This window comes from Pseudophryne corroboree, chromosome 9, assembly GCF_028390025.1.
Source record: "Pseudophryne corroboree isolate aPseCor3 chromosome 9, aPseCor3.hap2, whole genome shotgun sequence".
Taxonomy (NCBI): Eukaryota; Metazoa; Chordata; class Amphibia; order Anura; family Myobatrachidae; genus Pseudophryne; species Pseudophryne corroboree.
In genome coordinates this window covers 428783391-428805590 of record NC_086452.1, presented here as the reverse complement: position 1 = coordinate 428805590, position 22200 = coordinate 428783391, and the positions used below count along the sequence as shown (strand labels likewise).

The 22200-nt window shown below is 46.1% G+C and overlaps 1 protein-coding gene across 8 annotated transcripts in view; it reads left to right on the top strand.

The window, feature by feature from the left end:
- SETD5 (SET domain containing 5) overlaps positions 1-22200 on the top strand; it is a 185427-nt gene that overhangs the window by 120953 nt on the left and 42274 nt on the right. For 6 of the 8 annotated variants that reach the window (XM_063941006.1, XM_063941008.1, XM_063941005.1 and 3 more), the window contains 7 exons: positions 11092-11197; positions 11874-12085; positions 12243-12301; positions 12568-12755; positions 13677-13715; positions 14541-14783; positions 15322-15470. In XM_063941006.1, the coding sequence (XP_063797076.1) occupies positions 11092-11197; positions 11874-12085; positions 12243-12301; positions 12568-12755; positions 13677-13715; positions 14541-14783; positions 15322-15470 (996 nt within the window). The remainder of the gene's footprint in view (positions 1-11091; positions 11198-11873; positions 12086-12242; positions 12302-12567; positions 12756-13676; positions 13716-14540; positions 14784-15321; positions 15471-22200) is intronic. The other 2 variants (XM_063941009.1, XM_063941010.1) reach the window with 2 other exon arrangements.

Sequence of the window (22200 nt, the reverse complement as noted above, 5' to 3'; positions counted from 1 at the left end):
CGTCACGAGACAGTGGCAAGCTGACATATCTGTGTTCACCGACAAATAGGCCTAGTTATTAAGTACTGTTCGTGTACAGTAACATACATTTTCATTCTCCTCTTTATATCTTTCTCTTTGGTTCTTCTTGTCTACCCTAGCAGAGTCCGGGATCTTAGGGGTTACCAGCGAACCACCCCCACTCTTGCTTTAACCATGCCGTTAACATGCCTGTCCATCAATGTTAAGGGTCTGAATACTCCCCAGAAACGCTCACATCTCCACAGATCTCTTAAAACATTAAAAGGTGATGTGGTTTTCTTACAGGAGACACATTTGAAAGCTGACTCCCATCCCTCCCTGACGTCTAAACTATTTCCTATGGCCTGGTACTCTAATCATACAGCAAAAAGACATGGGGTGGCCATACTGGTAAAAGGGTCAGTCCCCTTCCAATTTCTAGATTGTAAACACGACAACGAGGGACGCTACATAATGGTACGAGGAAAAATTGGACACGAGGAGGATACCTTGGCTAATCTATACGCTCCAAACACTGCCCAATCTAAATTCTTCCGTAAGTTTTTTCACGACCTCTACTCATATAGAAGAGGTAAAACACTAGTCGGAGGTGACTTTAACATGGCTCTCACAAACATGGACAGATCCGGTCCTTTGCGCAGCGGTCAAACCCTAAACTCCTCAGTACTACACAGGTGCATGGCCGAGGCTGGTTTGTTCGATGTATGGCGTTTTCTTAACCCGACCACCAGAGACTACACTTTTTATTCCAACCCACATGACGTGTACTCGCGTATTGATATGTTTCTGAGTTGTGCACCCCTATCCCGGACCGCTCATTCTTCCTCGATAATCCCACTTACCTGGACTGACCACGCAGCTTTAGCTGCGGCATTTGACATTTTTGATATCCCTGACGGCAGACCGACGTGGAGACTTAATGAGACGTTATTGAAGATTCCTAAATTCCAAGACTTAATTAAAACTGAGCTTAGAAACTATTTTGCGGTTAATGTGGAAAGTGACTGCAGCATAGCCACTATTTGGGAAGCCCATAAGGCGGTCATCAGGGGGTCTATTATACAATTTGCATCCCACCGTAAGAGAAGTCGGGAAAACCAAATTGCTTTATTAACAAATAACATTGCAAAATTGGATCAGGAACACAAACGCACACGCTCTAAAAAAACTCTAGCCGAACTTTCTAAGGCACGCGACGGCCTACAATCACTTTTGGCGGAGAACGTCGAGCGCTCACTTCGATGGGCTAACCAAACGTTTTATGATAAAAGTAATAAAGCACACACCTTGTTGGCCAATCGCTTGCGCGCCAAAAAGGCTAACCAATGCATCCACTCTATAAAACAGCCCTCAGGTAATACCACTTACGATCCCAAAAAAATTAACAGTGTCTTTTTTGATTATTATAAGACACTCTATAATCTTGATCCCCCGTCCGACTCTTTAGCACAAGCCGATCAGACACAACAATACCTAGACGCATGCGCTCTCCCTCGGTTAGACGAGGAGACTAATACTGCTCTCAATGCCGACATATCTGCTGAGGAAATTGAGGCTGCATTAAAAACCCAGAAACCCTCCAAAGCACCTGGCCCGGATTGCTATCCGATGGTGTACTATAAAACTTTCGCCCCTCAACTTATTCCTCATATGGTTTCTCTGTTTAACAAAATACTCCAGGGCACACTATTTCACCCGGACTCCACGACATCCCGTATTATAGTGATCCCAAAACCCGGAAAGGATCCCTCGTATTGCTCAAACTACAGACCCATATCTTTGATAAACACCGATCTCAAACTTTTTGCCAAAATACTGGCTTCACGCCTAAACGCTGTGCTGCCGTCACTAATAGACCCTGATCAAGTAGGATTTGTTCCCGGCCGTCAGGCCTCGGACAACACCAGACGTATTGTTAACTTGATTCACCAAATAAACACGACAAAAATACCAGCGATTGCTCTGGCTCTAGACGCCGAAAAGGCATTTGATCGCATCTCTTGGCCCTTTTTGTTTTCTACCTTGTCCGCATTCGGCTTCCATGGACACTTTATCACAGCAATAGCGGCTCTCTATTCTAACCCCTCATCAGCGGTCCTGACCAATGGCCTGAGCTCACGTCGAATCAACTTGAAGAATGGTACTAGGCAGGGATGCCCTCTCTCACCCCTACTTTTCGCCCTATGCATTGAACCTCTTGCAGCCCGAATCAGACTTAATACGGATATTGGGGGCGTTACAGTGGGTCAGAATCCGTATAAAATATCATTGTTTGCTGACGACGTATTCTTGACTCTCACTAACCCTTTGATATCCCTCCCTAACTTACAAAGAGAACTACTCTTATATGGTTCCCTCTCTGGCTACAAAATAAACCACACCAAATCCGAGGCTCTTACATTTAACGTTCCACCACATACCCATAGGATCTTAACGTCTTCTTTCCCCTTTATTTGGAGACCCTCGGCTATTAAATACCTTGGCATATTTATTACTAAATCCTACACCAGCCTATTTCAAGCTAATTATGTTCCCATAATTAAAACTCTCACACAAGACCTAGATAAATGGAACCGTTTATTCATTTCATGGATCGGAAGGATCAATGCCCTAAAAATTAATCTCCTCCCCCGTCTTCTTTACCTGTTTCAGACCATCCCAATAATGGTGCCCCGAGTGACTCTGGCGTCCTTGCAATCACAGTGCAACAAATTTGTTTGGGCTCAGCGTAAATCTCGACTAAGACGAGCTATGTTGACAAAGAGTGCCACCTCAGGAGGTTTGGGATACCCTGACCTTCAGGCTTATTTTAACGCATGTCACCTTAACCATATAGTGTCCTGGCACTCCCCCATAGGGATCAGAAAATGGGTAGATATCGAAAATTCACTATATCAGGATGTCCCCCTTGACTCTCTTACCTGGCTCCCCAGGTCCTGCAGACCAGCCTCGGCCTACTCAGTCCCCACGGTTAACTTCACACTCAGACTGTGGGATAAACTCCGCAGCACCCACAAACTATCTTCATACCCCTCACCCTTATCACCCATCTGGGGTCACCCCGCCTTTCCCCCAGGGTGCGTGCAAAGAATAGCGGCCCCATGGCAATCTCAGGGTATCACGAGATTCTTACATGTTAAAGGCCTCTCAGCACCGTCCACTTTTGGAGAAATTCAAGAATGCTTTGGTATTCCATCCTCGTGTCAATACCAATATATCCAAATTCTCAGCTTCCTCAAGTCTCAGCTTAAAACCACCCCACTAAAAACACCCACCTCCTATGAGCATATGTGCTTATGTTCAATCGGCAAAAAGGGGAATATCTCAACAATATACAACTCAATCTTGGCACCAGACCCCCCAATCCGAGAACCCCACGAAATGGCCTGGGAATCAGATCTCTCCCATCCGTTGGAAGACGATCAATGGGAGGAAATTAGAATGCGTATAGCTAAGGCTTCTATCAGTGTAGCACTTAAGGAAACATGTTATAAGGTCTACACTAGGTGGTATCTGGTCCCCTCCAGGCTTCACGCCATTTTCTCTAACGTCCTAAGTGGATGCTGGGGACTCCGTAAGGACCATGGGGAATAGCGGCTCCGCAGGAGACTGGGCACATCTAAAGAAAGCTTTAGGACTATCTGGTGTGCACTGGCTCCTCCCCCTATGACCCTCCTCCAAGCCTCAGTTAGATCTCTGTGCCCGAACGAGAAGGGTGCACACTAGGGGCTCTCCTGAGCTTCTTAGTGAAAGTTTTAGTTTAGGTTTTTTATTTTCAGTGAGACCTGCTGGCAACAGGCTCACTGCATCGAGGGACTAAGGGGAGAAGAAGCGAACTCACCTGCGTGCAGAGTGGATTGGGCTTCTTAGGCTACTGGACATTAGCTCCAGAGGGACGATCACAGGCCCAGCTTGGATGGTTCCCAGAGCCGCGCCGCCGGCCCCCTTACAGAGCCAGAAGGCAGAAGAGGTCCGGAAAATCGGCGGCAGAAGACGTCCTGTCTTCAACAAGGTAGCGCACAGCACTGCAGCTGTGCGCCATTGCTCTCAGCACACTTCGGTCACTGAGGGTGCAGGGCGCTGGGGGGGGGCGCCCTGAGACGCAATAGAAACACCTTGGATGGCAAAAAATGCATCACATATAGCTCCTGGGCTATATGGATGCATTTAACCCCTGCCAGAATACATAGAAAAACGGGAGATAAGGCCGCCGATAAGGGGGCGGAGCCTATCTCCTCAGCACACTGGCGCCATTTTCCCTCACAGCTCCGTTGGAGGGAAGCTCCCTGGCTCTCCCCTGCAGTCACTACACTACAGAAAGGGTTAAAAAAGAGAGGGGGGCACTAATTAGGCGCAGTATTAACTATACAGCAGCTATAAGGGGAAAAACACTTATATAAGGTTATCCCTGTATATATATAGCGCTCTGGTGTGTGCTGGCAAACTCTCCCTCTGTCTCCCCAAAGGGCTAGTGGGGTCCTGTCCTCTATCAGAGCATTCCCTGTGTGTGTGCTGTATGTCGGTACTTTTGTGTCGACATGTATGAGGAGAAAAATTATGTGGAGACGGAGCAGATTGCCTGTAATAGTGATGTCACCCCCTAGGGGGTCGACACCTGAGTGGATGAACTGTTGGAAGGAATTACGTGACAGTGTCAGCTCTGTATAAAAGACAGTGGTTGACATGAGACAGCCGGCTACTCAGCTTGTGCCTGTCCAGACGTCTCATAGGCCGTCAGGGGCTCTAAAGCGCCCGTTACCTCAGATGGCAGATATAGACGCCGACACGGATACTGACTCCAGTGTCGACGGTGAAGAGACGAATGTGACTTCCAGTAGGGCCACACGTTACATGATTGAGGCAATGAAAAATGTTTTACACATTTCTGATAATACGAGTACCACCAAAAAAGGGGCATTATGTTCGGTGAGGAAAAACTACCTGTAGTTTTCCTGAATCTGAGAAATTAAATGAGGTGTGTGATGATGCGTGGGTTTCCCCCGATAACAACTGATAATTTCTAAAATGTTATTGGCATTATATCCTTTCCCGCCAGAGGTTAGGGTGCGTTGGGAAACACCCCCTAGGGTGGATAAAGCGCTCACACGCTTGTAAGGGCTCTACCTTCGCCTGAGATGGCCGCCCTTAAGGATCCTGCTGATAGAAAGCAGGAGGGTATCCTAAAAGGTATTTACACACATACTGGTGTTATACTGCGACCAGCAATCGCCTCAGCCTGGATGTGCAGTGCTGGGTTGGCGTGGTCGGATTCCCTGACTGAAAATATTGATACCCTAGATAGGGACAGTATATTTTTGCCTATAGAGCATTTAAAAGATGCATTTCTATATATGCGTGATGCACAGCGGAATATTTGCCGACTGGCATCAAGTCTAAGCGCGTTGTCCATTTCTGCCAGTAGAGGGTTATGGACACGTCAGTGGTCAGGTGATGCGTATTCCAAACGGCATTTGGAAGTATTGCTTTATTAAGGGGAGGAGTTATTTGGGGTCGGTCTTTCAGACCTGGTGGCCACGGCAACAGCTGGGAATTCCACGTTTGTACCCCAGGTCGCCTCTCAACATGAGAAGACGCCGTATTATCAGACGCAGTCTTTTCGTGGACAAGCGGGCAAAAGGTTCCTCATTTCTGCCCCGTGACAGAGGGAGAGGAAAAAGGCTGCAGAAATCAGCCAGTTCCCAGGAACAGAAACCCTCTCCCGCCTCTGCCAAGCCCTCAGTATACGCTGGGGCTTTACAAGCAGAATCAGGCACGGTGGGGGGGCCCGTCTCAATGAATTTCAGCGCGCAGTGGGCTCACTCGCAAGTAGACCCCTGGATCCTTCAGGTGATATCTCAGGGGTACAAATTAGAATTCGAGACGTCTCCCCCTCGCCGTTTCCTAAAGTCGGCTTTACCGATGTCTCCTTCTGACAGGGAGACAGTTTTGGAAGCCATTCACAAGCTGTATTCCCAGCAGGTGATAATCAAGATACCCCTCCTGCAACAGGGAACGGGGTATTATTCCACACTGTTGTGGTACCGAAGCCGGACGGCTCGGTGAGACCGATTCTAAATCTAAAATCTTTGAACACTTACATACAGAGGTTCAAATTCAAGATTGAGTCACTCAGAGCAGTGATTGCGAACCTGGAAGAAAGGGACTACATGATGTCTCGGGACATCAAGGATGCTTACCTTCATGTCAAAATTTACCCTTCTCACCAAGGGTACCTCAGGTTTATGGTACAGAACTGTCACTATCAGTTCAGACGCTGCCGTATGGATGGTCCACGGCACCCCGGGTCTTTACCAAGGTAATGGCCGAATTGATGATATTCCTTCGAAGGAAGTGAATTTAGTTATCCCTTACTTGGACAATTCCCTGATAAGGGTAAGATCCAGGGAACAGTTGGAGGTCGGTGTAGCACTATCTCAGGTAGTGTTGCGGCAGCACGATTGGTTTCTCAATATTCCAAAATCGCACCTGGTTCCGACGACGTGTCTTCTGTTCCTAGGGATGATCCTGGACACAGTCCAGAAAAAGGTGTTTCTCCCGGAGGAGAAAGCCAGGGAGTTATCCGAGGTAGTCAGGAACCTCCTAAAACCGAGCCAAGTCTCAGTGCATCAATGCACAAGGGTTCTGGGTAAAATGGTGGCTTCCTACGAAGCAATCCCATTCGGCAGATTCCACGCAAGAACTTTCCAGTGGGACATGCTGGACAAATGGTCCGGGTCGCATCTTCAGATGCATCAGCGGATAACCCTGTCACCAAGGACAAGGGTGTCCCTCCTGTGGTGGTTGCAGAGTGCTCATCTTCTAGAGGGCCGCAGATTAGGCATTCAGGACTGGGTCCTGGTGACCACGGATGCCAGCCTGCGAGGCTGGGGAGCAGTCACACAGGGAAGGAATATCCAGGGCTTATGGTCAAGCCTGGAGACATCACTTCACATAAATATCCTGAAGCTAAGGGACATTTACAATGCTCTAAGCTTAGCAAGACCTCTGCTTCAAGGTCAGCCGGTGTTGATCCAGTCGGACAACATCACGGCAGTCACCCACGTAAACAGACAGGGTGGCACAAGAAGCAGGAGGGCAATGGCAGAAGCTGCAAGGATTCTTCGCTGGACGGAAAATCATGTGATAGCACTGTCAGCAGTATTCATTCCGGGAGTGGACAACTGGGAAGCAGACTTCCTCAGCACGACCTCCACCCGGGAGAGTGGGGACTTCACCCAGAAGTCTTCCACATGATTAAAAACTCGACAGGTATTGCGCCAGGTCCAGGGACCCTCAGGCAATAAGCTGTAGACGCTCTGGTAACACCGTGGGTGTACCAGTCAGGGTATGTGTTCTCTCCTCTGCCTCTCATACCCAAGGTACTGAGATTGATAAGATGGAGAGGAGTAAGCACTATATTCGTGGTTCCGGATTGGCCAAGAAGGACTTGGTAACCGGAACTTCAAGAGATGCTCACGGAGGATCCGTGGCCTCTACCTCTAAGAAGGGACCTGCTCCAGCAAGGACCCTGTCTGTTCCAAGACTTACCGCGGCTGCGTTTGACGGCATGGCGGTTGAACGCCGGATCCTGAAGGAAAAAAGGCATTCCGGATGAAGTCATCCCTATCCTGATCAAAGCCAGGAAGGATGTAACCGCAAAACATTATCACCGCAATTGGCGAAAATATGTTGCGTGGTGCGAGGCCAGTAAGGCCCGACGGAGGAAATTCAACTGGGTCGATTCCTACATTTCCTGCAAACAAGAGTGTCTATGGGCCTGAAATTGGGGTCCATTAAGGTTCAAATTTCGGCCCTGTCAATTTTCTTCCAAAAAGAACTAGCTTCAGTCCCTGAAGTTCAGACGTTTGTAAAAGGGGTACTGCATATACAGCCTCCTTTTGTGCCTCCAGTGGCACTTTGGGATCTCAATGTAGTTTTGGGTTCCAAAAGTCACATTGGTTTGAACCACTTAAATCTGTGGAGTTAAAATATCTCACATGAAAAGTGGTCATGCTGTTGGCCCTGGCCTGGGCCAGGCGCGTGTCAGAATTGGCGGCTTTATCCTGAAAAAGCCCTTATCTGATTTTCCATTCGGACAGGGCGGAATTGAGGACTCATCCTCAGTTTCTCCCCAAGGTGGTTTCAGCGTTTCACCTGAACCAACCTATTGGTGGTGCCTGCGGCTACTAGGGACTTGGAGGCCTCCAAGTTGCTAGACGTTGTCAGTGCCCTGAAAATATATGTTCCAGGACGGCTGGAGTCAGGAAATCTGACTCGCTGTTTATCCTGTATGCACCCAACAAGCTGGGTGCTCCTGCTTCTAAGCAGACTATTGCTCGTTGGATTTGTAGTACAATTCAGCTTGCACATTCTGTGGCAGGCCTGCCACAGCCAAAAATCTGTAAATGCCCACTCCACAAGGAAGGTGGGCTCATCTTGGGCGGCTGCCCGAGTGGTCTCGGCTTTACAACTTTGCCGAGCAGCTACTTGGTCAGGAGCAAATACGTTTGTAAAATTCTACAAAATTGATATCCTGGCTGAGGAGGACCTGGAGTTCTCTCATTTGGTGCTGCAGAGTCATCCGCACTCTCCCGCCCGTTTGGGAGCTTTGGTATAATCCCCATGGTCCTTACGGAGTCCCCAGCATCCACTTAGGACGTTAGAGAAAATAAGAATTTACTTACCGATAATTCTATTTCTCATAGTCCGTAGTGGATGCTGGGCGCCCATCCCAAGTGCGGATTGTCTGCAATACTTGTACATAGTTATTGTTACAAAAATCGGGTTATTATTGTTGTGAGCCATCTTTCAGAGGCTCCTCTGTTATCATGCTGTTAACTGGGTTCAGATCACAGGTTATACGGTGTGGCTGGTATGAGTCTTACCCGGGATTCAAAATCCTTCCTTATTGTGTACGCTCGTCCGGGCACAGTATCCTAACTGAGGCTTGGAGGAGGGTCATAGGGGGAGGAGCCAGTGCACACCAGATAGTCCTAAAGCTTTCTTTAGATGTGCCCAGTCTCCTGCGGAGCCGCTATTCCCCATGGTCCTTACGGAGTCCCCAGCATCCACTACGGACTATGAGAAATAGAATTATCGGTAAGTAAATTCTTATTTTCCCCACAACATCAAATCTGTGCTGGAGACACTGTGGAGAGGAGGGAACTTTTTTTCACATATGGTGGACTTGCCCCTCTATCCGTCCCTTCTGGAACACGGTCGGAGCACTTATTGCTCAAACCTGCGAGCATACCTTTGACCCCTCTCCTGACATTGCTTTGCTTCACGCCCCCATACCGTCAATACCCAAAACCCAAGACAAGCTAATCATGCAACTTTGCATGGCGGCTAAAGCACTGATCGCTAAATGCTGGAAAGACCATAAGCCGCCCTCCAAGGCTGTACTGATGAATAAGATTAATCACATAGCCAATATGGAATACATTACAAGCCTAAGGAATAACACTGTGGCACAGTTCCACAACACCTGGTCTCCTTGGTACTTCGCCCGCTGTCTAGTGATGCCCGGACTCTGCTAATTCTGCTAATCCTGTTAATTTTCCTAATACTGATAATACTGCTAATATTAATAATATAGCTAATACTGCTACTATCACTAGCATTACTTTCTCCTCTAGCCCACTGATTGTCCCTCCTTATGGTATCAAACCAGAAGAATATCCCCAATCTCTTGCTTTCTTATAGGGAACCTTCTTAATCTTCCTCCTTTAATACCGCCCACTCTCTTGCTTCTCTACTCCCTTCCCCCTCCTCCTCTTTCTTGCTTCTATCCTCCATAGAATTACACTCAGTCTAGATATAGAATTGATTCGATAAATAAAAAATAAAATTGAGAATTGTTTAGGCTTACGAATAGACTTTTATATGACACATTTTGATGATACCGATTTGTTTTTATCGCCATAGAAATGTCTCTATTTAGACGGTATGTTATGTACACAACCTGTAACCAAGTTTAAGCCCTCAACCTGTACAACCTAACTATTGTTCATGTTATGGACACTGTTCATTCTCAATAAAAAAAATTCTAACTTTAAAATTTTATATCATTTAAATGTTGTATACTTGGATGTTTCTTTCAGTTAGGAATTTATCTAGTCCATTTGCACACTTGTTGATTGAGTCTACCATTACTACCTTCTCTGGCACAGAATTCCAAGTCCTTACTGCTCTTACTGTGAAGAACCCTTTTTGCCATTGTGTATGAAACCTTTTTTTCTTCTAACTTCAGGGAGTGTCCTGTGTAGCGGTTTTTTTTTATAAACCGATCGTCTGATAAATCCTTGTATTGTCCCTTTCTGTATTTAGAAATATTAATAATGTCCTTTCTCAGACGCCTCTTTTCCAGTGTAAACACATGTAACCTTTAGAGTCTTTCCTCATAATTCAGTGCCTCTAACCCCTTTACCAGTTTGGTGGCTCACCTCTGTACCCTTTCGAGTTCCAAGATATCTTTTTTTTTTTATAGTGAGGTATACAGATCTCTGCTAGATAGGGTAGAAAAGTGGTCAAAGGGTTAATACAGAGGTTCCCAAACTGTGTGCCGTGGCTCCCTGGGGTGCCTCGGGACACTTGCACGGGTGCCCTGGGTTGGTGGTCCAGGACCAATTCAAATTATTCATGGTCAATATAATAGGCAAAACCAGTGCTGGTGGCTGCCAGTAATAAACTATGTGGCCAAACAGAAGCAAATCCTGTCCCTCACCACACAACTGGCCCTAAGGAGGACATATAAACGCAATCTACTAAATGTAATATTTCTTTCTAAATTTCTCAATAAGAAATTTTTGGCCTAGGGGTGCCGTGAAAAAAAATCTGATATTCTAGGGCGCCGTGATTCAAAAAAGTTTGGAAACCACTGGGTTAATACATGAGGAAAGTTTGTTGTAAATGTAATGTTAGCTATGTCTGTTGATGAGCCACAGCTGTGTGGATATGAAGCAGGGGGGGTACCTGTAATCATGTCAGGAACAGTTTTACATACGCATATGATGATGAAGTGCCATTTGTAAGCCTAGAATGTGAGTGTTGTTTTGTTTTCTCCCGTAGCCCTGAATCAGTTGAAGCAAGTCCTGCAGTTAGTGGAAAGACCATCTATGCAACTCACAGTTACCCAGGCAGCCAGAGCCACGGATACCGGGGTCTGCCTTATGCAGTAAGTACAATGCGTTTCACTAGCCTGGCCCCAGCTCCTATGTAAGATAAAGTCTCCCATCCGTCTCGGGATTTCTCAATTCAGTCTCCCTGTGACCTCTCCCTCCACCAGTCACTCCATTCGCAGGGTCCTATCCAGAAAGTTCTTCTCGCTTGCTGTCCTTGCAGACTAGGTTAATGCAAAAGACAATAGGTGTTTTAGATTTAATCATATTTTGGACTTTTAAGATCTGCTTGATTAGGGTCTAGACACTTTCTGATATTCAGCCTCCTTATCCTGTTCATCATAGGGATATTCACAGCATGAGATAAGTGTGCTGTCCATGTGTGTAATGGGGTAGTGAGGGTGAGGCAGTGTCATGATGTGGGGAAATAGCCAGCCACAGAGCCATAGTGTATGAAGCAATAGTGCAGAGAATTGATGTGAGCCTTCAGTCATACTGATGCAGGAAGACTGTACTAGGAGCTGGCTTGTAGTCTTCTCCTGACCACACAGCTCATTCTGATGGCACTGGCGGTCAGGGACCAGACAACAGTGTTATGAGATGCAGCTTGTATAATCTGTTCAGCTGTTTTATTGTTGCTGGGAGAGGAGCCTTTCCATTTATATTTCTAGTAACTGATTGACTTTGCATTGTAAATCTGCATGTTTAAAAATCCATCCCTCCGCTATATAGGATCACAATTATGGAGCCCCACCACCACCAACACCACCTGCATCGCCACCTGTCCAGGCCATCATTCCCCGTGCAGAGCTCAATGGCATCCACTCACCGGAGGAGGAGCACTCTGGGGAAAGTGAGAGCTCCTCTGACGGAGAAGGGAGCCCCAACTGGTGTCACTGCAGTAACTCCACGGATGGCTTTCTTATCAAATGCGAGAAATGCAGGTGGGTCAGCCTTCCCGCCACCTCTGATGGCTTGTAACATGGCAAAATTAATACACGCTGCCACCAGAAATGGGCACCGGCGCCTCTCAGTGTGTTGGTAATCCCTTAGGTTGTTACAGTTGTCTTAATTGTACTTTTTGGGTTTTTTTCTTCTCAGGGGCGTGAACAGAAGTAAAGTTATCCAGCTGAATCGCCGTAAGCAAGACAACGTCTCCGGTACGTCGCCCGTTATCATTCTTATTACTAATATGATACGCCTGGAAGGATTAAGCTAACTGAAGTGTTGGACATACAGCTGGTAGTAAAACAGGCATGTGGGCAGATTGGCTCCTGTTTTGCCAGCTTTACAGTCACAAATCTAAATACATGTATCCTACGTCGGTTCCGTCTCCGTGTTATATTTTGACATAAGTCTCTATCAGTTTTGTCATATTTCGCTATCCACGTAACATGCTAATACTCATCATCTGTGCTCTGTACAGGAGGTGAGAGCAGTGCTACAGAGAGCTGGGATGAGGAGCTGTCTCCATCCACTGTGCTGTACACAGCCACCCAGCACACACCCACCAGCATTACTCTCACCGTCAACAGGGTCCGGAGAAGTAAACCGAAAAAGAGGAAGAAAAGCACAGAGAAAGCTCGGAATGCTCCAAAATCCAAAAAAGTAAAGGTAGAGAAACGCATTAATGCTGCTGTATCTCTTTGTCCACCATAAATGCTCGGATAGGAGGCTCTAATCTCAACTGTCCGCTACAAGTAATGGGTTAGATGGCTCTATAATCTCTTGTCCACCATAAGTGATGGGATAGGAGGCTCTATCTTCCCTTGTCCATCATAAGTGATGGGTTTAGGGGCTCTGCTCTCTCTCGCCCACCATAAGTGATGGTTTTGGAGGCTCTAATCTCCCTTGTCCATCATAAGTAATGGGTTAGATGGGTCTAATCTCCCTTGTCCACCGTAAGTGATGGGTTAGGTGGCTCAAGTGTTCCTCACCCTTCATAAGTGGTGGTTAAGATGTCTTATCTCCCTTGTCCACCAAAAGTTACGGGTTTAGTGGCTCTGTTCTCTCTCGCCAACCATAAGTGATGGGTTAGGAGGCTCTAATCACCCTTGTCCACCATAAATGATGGGTTAGGTGGCTCTATTGTCCCTCGCCCACCATAAGTGATGGTTAAGTTGGTTCTATTCTCCCTTGTCCTGCAGAAGACATTTTAATTGGAGATATTTTAAGTCTATGCTACAAGCTGCGAACACCGCTTTCTGTGTCACATGTTTAGGTGAATAAACCTTTGAATCTATCTTTATGCTCAAGGTCACTCGGTCACTTTCCGATTCAGTGTGTTGTAGTATTGTCTGGCCACCTCCGGTGAAGTCTCATTGTGCATAATGCGCATGCTATAATTGCTGCTAAGCCTAATTTGTTGTTGGACAGCAAAACGACTCGTCGCCGTGTTTGTGTCAGAACGTATGCATTAGGATATTGAACAAGTATAGTGATACCATAATCTTAGGCATGTGCCTGTAAGTGATCACTCTCAATTAAATGTTCATCTGTCCAGTAGTCTGATTGCTGTTTTTGTTGTTTGCACAGGCATTTAGGGAAGGTTCTCGCAAGTCTCTCCGCATGAAGGTGAGTTTCTCTTCCCTTGACAATACTTAAAGTGTATCAGTCACTTACAGTGGAGACAGCCATGTTGTGGGCTTAACCAATGATTGCGGCAGAGCAGCCTATTGAATCACTAAGTGTCCCTTATTCCTAGTGAGCAGATAGGCTGGACGGATTTGTCTGTTTTGTTGACGCAACAGTTACACTTTAAGCATTCGGTCACTATAAATGGCAGACACCAAGTATAATTAGCCGCAGCCTGTTATTCTATACAGACTTGTGTGTGCAAAATGTATGCAAGTTCAGGTTTGCACCAGACTGGCACATCCTATAATGCAGAAGGTGTCTGTGCAGACCCCACTGCTTCATGGTGACCAAATAAAGTGAAGGTCACTGTTTTCCCCAGACTTGTGTATACTACCCTGCATTACACAACTTGGGTGCTTCCATAAAGAAAGAAAAGTTATACCTACAGTACAAACACGTTGTCATTGCAATCTGGCGCGTGACCCACCAGAATTTTCAGCCTATTGAGCAGTTTGGAAGAGCGCCTGTACTAGAAGTTTACTATAGAGATTTATACAAGGTATACTTTTTATTGGTGTCCAAGCGCCATGCATTTCAGGCACATGTCTATAACATCTTGTGTTTTGAGATTTCACTGCACGTAATCCCCAAAAAATAGTTGAAACATTTGCCTTGTCTATGACAAAATGAATGTTGCCCGATAACTTGTTGTTTACTGGTCAGTTGGTGACAACGCAGCAGATAGATGCGCTGTCAGTGAATCTGAAATTGTTCTATTAGCCGATGGCCAGTCAGCTGACAGTCATTTGTTGTGCCCTGCAGAATTCACCTTCAGACGTTAACAACTTGGACGAAAATACTACAGAAGGCTGGGAGAACCGGATCAGGCTTTGGACTGACCAGTACGAAGAGGCCTTTACGAACCAGTACAGCGCAGACATGCAAAGCCTGCTGGAGCGAAACGTTCGCACCAGCAAGGAGCTGGCAGGCAAATCGGCGTTGCCTGAAACCATAAAGAAAACGGAGCTGTCATGTAACAATACCGTTGTGGGATCTCAGATGCAGGTATGGAACTCTCTTTCCTTTACATAATCTGGGACAGATGGTGTTTTTCCAGACTGGGTAGGGGCGCAGCTCCACTGGGTAGATCATTAAGCTGACCCATGGTCATTGTTATAGGTGGGTGGCGATATTGTGTCCCCATACCGGTATACCAAACCATATACATAGGCTAAACCTGACATTTATGGGCGCAATAAAAAAAGAACAATTGAATATCGTCCCGCAACCTCCCGTCACTAGACGTGAGATTGGGTGCGATATAACAATTGAATCCACCCCCATGTTGTCTAATTGTTATCATCTTGGAATATGTGCCTGTATGCTGCCCCGCACTGTTTTATGATGCGTCACTTTTCCAAGTGATCTGTAGTTGATGACGTGCATGTTCTGTTTATTATAAAATCTTCTAAAAATCAATGAAAAAAAGCACTTTATTGGATTTCCAGAAAAGCAAGTTCTTTACAAATGGGTCTTGTGATGAGACCAACTTTGTGTTAGATGTATATTTTATTTAGCTTATTTTAACCTCCTTGTATCGCAGTTCCAGCTGGGAAGAGTGGCACGTGTGCAAAAGCACCGGAAAATCTTGCGCGCGGCTAAGGACTTGCCCTTGAACACTCTCGTCATTGAATACCGGGGCAAAGTCATGTTGCGGCAGCAGTTTGAAGTCAACGGCCAGTTCTTCAAAAAGTAAGCATGCCATGTTTGTACTAGTCCTTATTTCTGGTCATCTGACTTTTCCATCAGCAACGCTTTACATAGATGGCAAGTGCAAGTTTGGCAGAAGGATTCAGCAGCAACGCTGCCATAATTATCAGTATATAGATTTTGGAACCTATTTTACAGATGCCTCAGTTATAAAGTATTTCTCCTGGACGCTTCATGCCAGTATCACCTGGTTACTGGAAAAGATTCAGTGTGAGGTTATATTGCCATAAGATTGGACGAGGTTACTAACATGAAGGCAGATAGGGCAATCTGCTACCGGGACCGTGATCGCCGTACAGTCTGTTGTCTCCCGGGTGCTCGGGTACGGCACATCGCGGACCGGGTAGATAGATTGTTGGGAGGGGCTGGGAAAGACCCGGCGGTCTTGGTGCACGTTGGCACCAATGACAAAGTTAGCGGAAGGTGGGATGTCCTTAAGAAAGACTATAGGGACTTAGGAAAGAAACTGAAGGCAAGGACATCTAAGGTAATATTCTCGGAATTATTACCCATGCCACGCGCTAGTCCAGGGAGGCAGAGGGAGATTAGGGAGGTAAATGTGTGGCTTAGGGATTGGTGCAGGAAAGAGGGGTTTGTGTTCCTGGAACACTGGGCGGACTTCTCAGTCAGGCGCCATCTCTTTTGTCGTGACGGATTGCACCTGACTGAGGAGGGGGCAGCGGTGCTGGGGGGAAGGATGGTTAGAAGGTTGGAGGAGATTTTAAACTAGGAGCCTGGGGGGAGGGTTTAGCTAGAAACTACGGGTCATGCAGTGAGAATAGTGGGGATGGCGGTAGTAAACGAAATGGGGGAGAAGTTGGGGGGAGGGTAAGAGCAGGCGGTAAGGTTACTAACATGGGTACTAAAAGAGATTTTACCAAAGCACTAACCAATGACGATTACAGGTCATCATTGCTACATAAGGTGAAAGATGTCCCTAACGCAAGGGAAAATACTTACCTTAGTTGTATGTATGTAAACGCCAGAAGCATTACTGGTAAAAAGGGTGAACTAGAAATACTTGCAGCAAGCAAACAGTATGATATTATAGGCATTACTGAAACTTGGTGGGACGAATCTCATGATTGGACAGTCAATCTAGAGGGCTATACACTGTTTAGGAGAGACAGACTAAATAAAAAGGGTGGAGGGGTGTGTCTTTACGTAAAGCCGTTTTTAAAACCTGATATACGGGAAGATATTCAGGAGGGACTGTAGACACTGTCGAGACATTATGGGTAGAAATTGCATGCGGGGAAAAGGAATATTTAAGCGAGGAAGTAGTCTGTGACCGATTAAAACATTTAAAGATTAATAAATCACCAGGGCCCGATGGTATTCACCCAAGGGTTCTAATGGAGCTTCACTCTGAACTGGCAAAACCGCTATTTTTGATCTTTAAGGATTCAGTTATATCAGGTATGGTTCCCAAAGACTGCCGTATAGCGGAAGTAGTGCCTGTATTCAAAAAGGGAAGTAAAGCTGAACCAGGTAATTATAGACCAGTTAGTCTTACATCTATAGTGGGGAAAGTATTGGAAGGTATTCTAAGAGATAGTATTCAGAAGTTCCTTGAAGTCAATAAGGTCATTAAAAGGAATCAACATGGGTTTATGACGGACAGATCCTGTCAAACCAGCTTACTTGGCTTTTATGAAACAGCGCAAACCTAGATCAGGGTAAAGACGTGGATGTAATCTTTTTAGATTTTTCCAAAGCGTTCGATACTGTACCACACATGAGACTTATCTACAAGCTACAAGAATCAGGGCTAGGAAGCACAATATGCACTTGGGTCAAAAACTGGTTAGATAATAGGGAGCAGCGCGTTGTGGTTAATGGATCTTTTTCAACTTGGACTGAAGTGCTAAGTGGTGTGCCGCAAGGCTCAGTATTAGGACCGCTATTGTTCAATATTTTCATTAACGACCTAACAGAAGGTCTAGAGAGCATGGTGTCAATTTTTGCAGATGATACCAAATTGTGTAAGGCTATAAATACAGAGGAGGATGCCGAGTCTCTACAGAACGACTTAGTTAAATTAGAAGCATGTGCAGCCAAATGGAGAATGCGCTTCAACACAGACAAGTGTAAGGTAATGCACTGTGGTAACAAGAACAAAAATTACACCTACCTACTAAATGGGGTAAAATTAGGGGATTCTGTACTGGAAAAGGACTTAGGTGTCCTCATAGAAGGCAAACTAAGCAGTAGTACCCAAAGTAGGACTGCAGCAAAGAAGGCTAATAAGATATTAGCATGCATAAAACGGGGTATTGATGCTAGGGACGAGAGTATTATACTCCCGTTATATAAATCACTAGTGAGGCCACACCTTGAATACTGTGTACAATTCTGGGCACCGTACTACAAAAAGGATATCCTGGAGCTAGAAAAGGTTCAGAGGAGGGCGACCAAACTAATTAAGGGCATGGAGACGATGGAATACAAGGAAAGGCTTGAAAGACTAGGCATGTTTACATTGGAAAAGCGGAGACTAAGAGGGGATATGATCAACATCTACAAATATATAAGGGGACAATACACAGAGCTTGCGCGGGACCTGTTTTTGGTTAGATCAACACAGAGGACTCGTGGGCACTCGCTCAGGTTAGAGGAGAGGAGATTCCGCACAATACGGCGTAAAGGCTTTTTCACGTTAAGGACAATACGTGTTTGGAATTCCCTGCCTGAGGGAGTTGTAATGGCGGAATCTGTCAACACCTTTAAGAATGGGTTAGATAAATTCCTAATGGATAAGGATATCCAGGGGTATGGTGCATAGTCATGCATTATAGTTACTATAAATAGGGATAAAATGCAACAGCTGACCTCAGTATCAGTCAGAAATTTTAGTCAAATCATCATGCATAGGAGAGGTTGAACTCGATGGACAATTGTCTTTTTTCAACCTCAGATACTATGTTATAAGATTGTTTTGTACATTTACAATTGTAGCTTAGTGCTTCTGTCATTCAGGAGACTGAGGGGCAGATGTGTTAACCTGGGGAAGGCATAAGGAAGTGATAAACCAGTGATAAGCACAAGGTGATAAACGCACCAGCCAATCAGCTCCAATATGCAAATTGACAGTTAGCAGCTGACTGGCTGGTGCGTTTATCACCTTGCGCTTATCACTGGTTTATCACTTCCTTATGCCTTCTCCAGGTTAATACATCTGCCCCTGAGTAACCCAGTGCACTGGGCACCTGGCTCTGTGGCCTTTATTTATAGCCCAATGATATAGTCTGTAACTCAATAATTTGAACGCCTTCCAAGGATCAACGTCTGTTTGAAAATGGTTTAAAATTTGCTGGTACGGACTCTAGATAAGGGTGATTGAATAACCAGGGATCTGTATGACTTATCGGTTCACCAACCAATGAGCTTAAAATAGTGCTACATGGCTAAGAGCGTAGCGCATAGTCCCTCAGTGTGTAGAAGTAGGTGCAGGATAGTTTTCTCTTTCATCCACTAGGGGACACTGGAGCATCCATTTACATTAGTGGTGTGAAGCTTGCAACCGGAGGTGTGGCACAATCTAAAATTAGCATTGTGTGCACAGCCGGCTCCTCCCCCTTCACATCCCTCCTCCCTCAGTTTGGAAAATTGTGCCAGGAGGAAGAAGCACAAGAAGGGAGCTCCTGCTCCTTGAAGACAATTCTTTATTTTATTTATTTATATTTTTAATTTTTATTGTTTTATACTGGCCCAATCCCTCCTAACTAAAAGGAGGGTGCAGGTTTTTTCCTAAGGAAAGCTGCCCAATCCCACCTAATGGAAGGAGGGTGCAGGCTTTAACACAGGAAAAAAGACTATGCCCAATCCCACATAAATGGAAGGAGGGTGCAGGCTTAACAGAATAAAGGACTCCGTCCACCTAGTAAAAGGAGGACAAGTGTCTGCAGTGTGGAGAGACACGGATCCCAGCTAAAGGGATCTACATCTCTCAACATGAGGAGGACTCAGAGGTGGTCGTGAGTACTTGTGGTAACAGAAGCCCTAGTTTATTAGCCCCACACCACGCTGCTGCCAAATGACTATTTATTACAATAGCAGCGCAGCGTCCCCCGCTCTCCCTCCCTCCACAGCTTTATCTAATACCAGCTCTCCCTGCGTCCCCCCCTCCGTGAGCGCTGCGTTATTTTTACACACTGATCTCCCATGTTAACAGCGGTGGGGAGATCAGTGTAGCCGCAGCAGGAGTGAGCGGACGTAAGAACGGACAGAGAGCTTAGCACACCCCCCTCCCGCCGCCGCTTCACAGAGACACTGTCACAGTCTCCCAGCCTTCCGGCCAGCTGCAGCCGTCCCTTCCAGCTCCTACGCTGCACACGCGGCGAGGTAACCCGCGGTGCAGCATATGGAGGAGATCGGGAGAGACGGTGTTGTGCGAGCGGCGGGGTGGAGGGTGACTCAGGCAACAGAGGCACCGCGCTGTGGAACGCGCTGCGAGGACAACATTAGCGGCTCCGGCCGGCGGCCACAGGGTACCTTTGTAAAGTATTGAGATGTCACAACATTTTCAAATGCGGCCATTTTTCGTGACTAACAGGCGCCAAATGTCACTGCTAGCAGAAAACACGCCCTCTTAGTGGGGACTTGAGGTCTAGCCAGTCAGAATAGGGGGTGGGGTCTTATATTAAAATATGAGGACTCTCTCTCCTTAGGAGAAATCTGGCCTGTTAAAAGTATAGATTTGGCTCCCTCTCCTTGTGAATAGTGGTCGCTGCTGCAAAAGATCCTCCTGTATATTAATCATAGATCTTTATGCTTTATATATTCAACTTCTATTTAAAAGATCCTGTGAAAATAAAGGGATGCAACTGAACATCAAACGCGCTCATAAAAGCGGATTCACAGTTGGAGGTGCAAGGGTTGTAAGACTGTTATATGGAAGATAATAATAATAATTTAATTCTGAAGATACAGCCGACCAGGTAAAGGTTATCTTTTGCTTCATCCCTACGGTCTTTCTCTACCTAATTAAAAGGGTGAAAGTACCGCTGAATATTCTATGTGTGTGTGTCTGCTGTTTCAGTCAAAAGCACCAGCCAAGCACGCTAACCCAGATTGCGGTTACAGAAAGCGTAAAGGAAGGGAACACGCTCATCTTTGCAAATAGAATAAAACTAAGATTGGTGGAGGAATTTCTCATCAGGTTAACGCCACCCACACATACAGAAAGGAATGTGCGCAAGGCAGTTAAGAAACCTCTTCCTATTATACTGGAAGGAGGAAGAGGGTCTTCTCATTGATACAGAGAAAGGTGAGTTCATTGAATCTAACCTAAGCGCCGATTTTCCAGAAAAGGACACGGCAATCTTAGGTCTTAAATCTTTATTTGAAGCGGTAATGGAAGAAGAATTCGAATTGTTCGAATCCCAAAAGCCGCGGTCAGTGGTATTTGCCATTCCTAAATCCTCCCAATCTCAAATGGAAGAGGCTTGGGAATCCTCTAGCAATCATTTTCAATTTCCCCCCCAAAAAAATGACGTCTCAAGTAACTTATCCCCTGCCTATGGGTGTAATGGTTAAGTGGGAGAACCCACCAGTAGTGGATGCTTCCCTAGGAAGGTTGTCAAAGAAGACAATCTTACTAATACTTAATGTGACGATTTTGAAAGGCAAAGTTTTGGTAGCAGCAGGTGCAACACAGAGACCTGCGATCATCTGAACTTGGGTCTACAGGGCCATGGGAGCATGGTCTGGACGTATTGTACAGGCTATTGAGGAAATATAGCTTAGAAAAGATTACCCAGCGGGCGGAACACAGTCATGAATCTGTTTCATGCTTGTGTCAGCCTCAAAGAATATTAGCAGGATAGCATCGCACATCTCTGCATCGGCCATATCGGTTAGACGGAATTTATGGCTCAGAGAATGGCAAGGAGACTCTGACACCATGAGGGCGGTAGAATCCACCCCCTTTGGGGGTGAAATGCTTTTCGGTCTACAGTTGGACAAGGGGATTTCGCAGGCTACTGCAGGGAAGTCCACCTTTATACCTACGCCTTATACAAGAACCACTCCACAAGTTCGGAGAGGTTAATTGGGACCAGTTTTTCATTCATTTAGATCACGGTCCTTTTGAGCCCGGGGAAGAGGTTTCGGTACACAAGTACGTGGGGGCAGAGGAATGGTCGGCTGTGGCCTAACTAGAACAGCGGCCGCCTGCAATGCTTGAACACCCGGGTTCGATAGAGGCTGCTCACAGGCAGCAACCAGAAAGCAGGATAAACCTGCTGACAAAACCATGGCATGACAGCCTAACAGCTCACCTGGGGTCCCCGTTGGTGGGCTCACGTCTGGAAGGTTTTAGGGCATCTAGGCCAAAACCTCACCAGACCCTTACATACACAACAGAATCTCCCAACAAACTGGATTTTCACAAGGACCTCACAGTCAGTTTGTTTACAACAGGATTGCCTCACCGCCCTCAGAAAGCATACAATATGCATGTCTGCATATCCAAATCTGGGCTCCTCACCAGGCTGAGTAAGGTTCGCGCTGGTGACGGATCGCTGCCAATTCTGGGACTTGCCATTAGGTCTATCATCAAAATCTTTACGAAGACCCTGGCAATCAGGGTTGCAGGATTGAGTTTGTTGAGTGTCACGATTTATACCTTTTCTAGACGATCTCTGAATCAAGGCATGGGAACAGTTGATCAAGGATGTTCAATCATCTCATCTATTTCTCATGCAACATG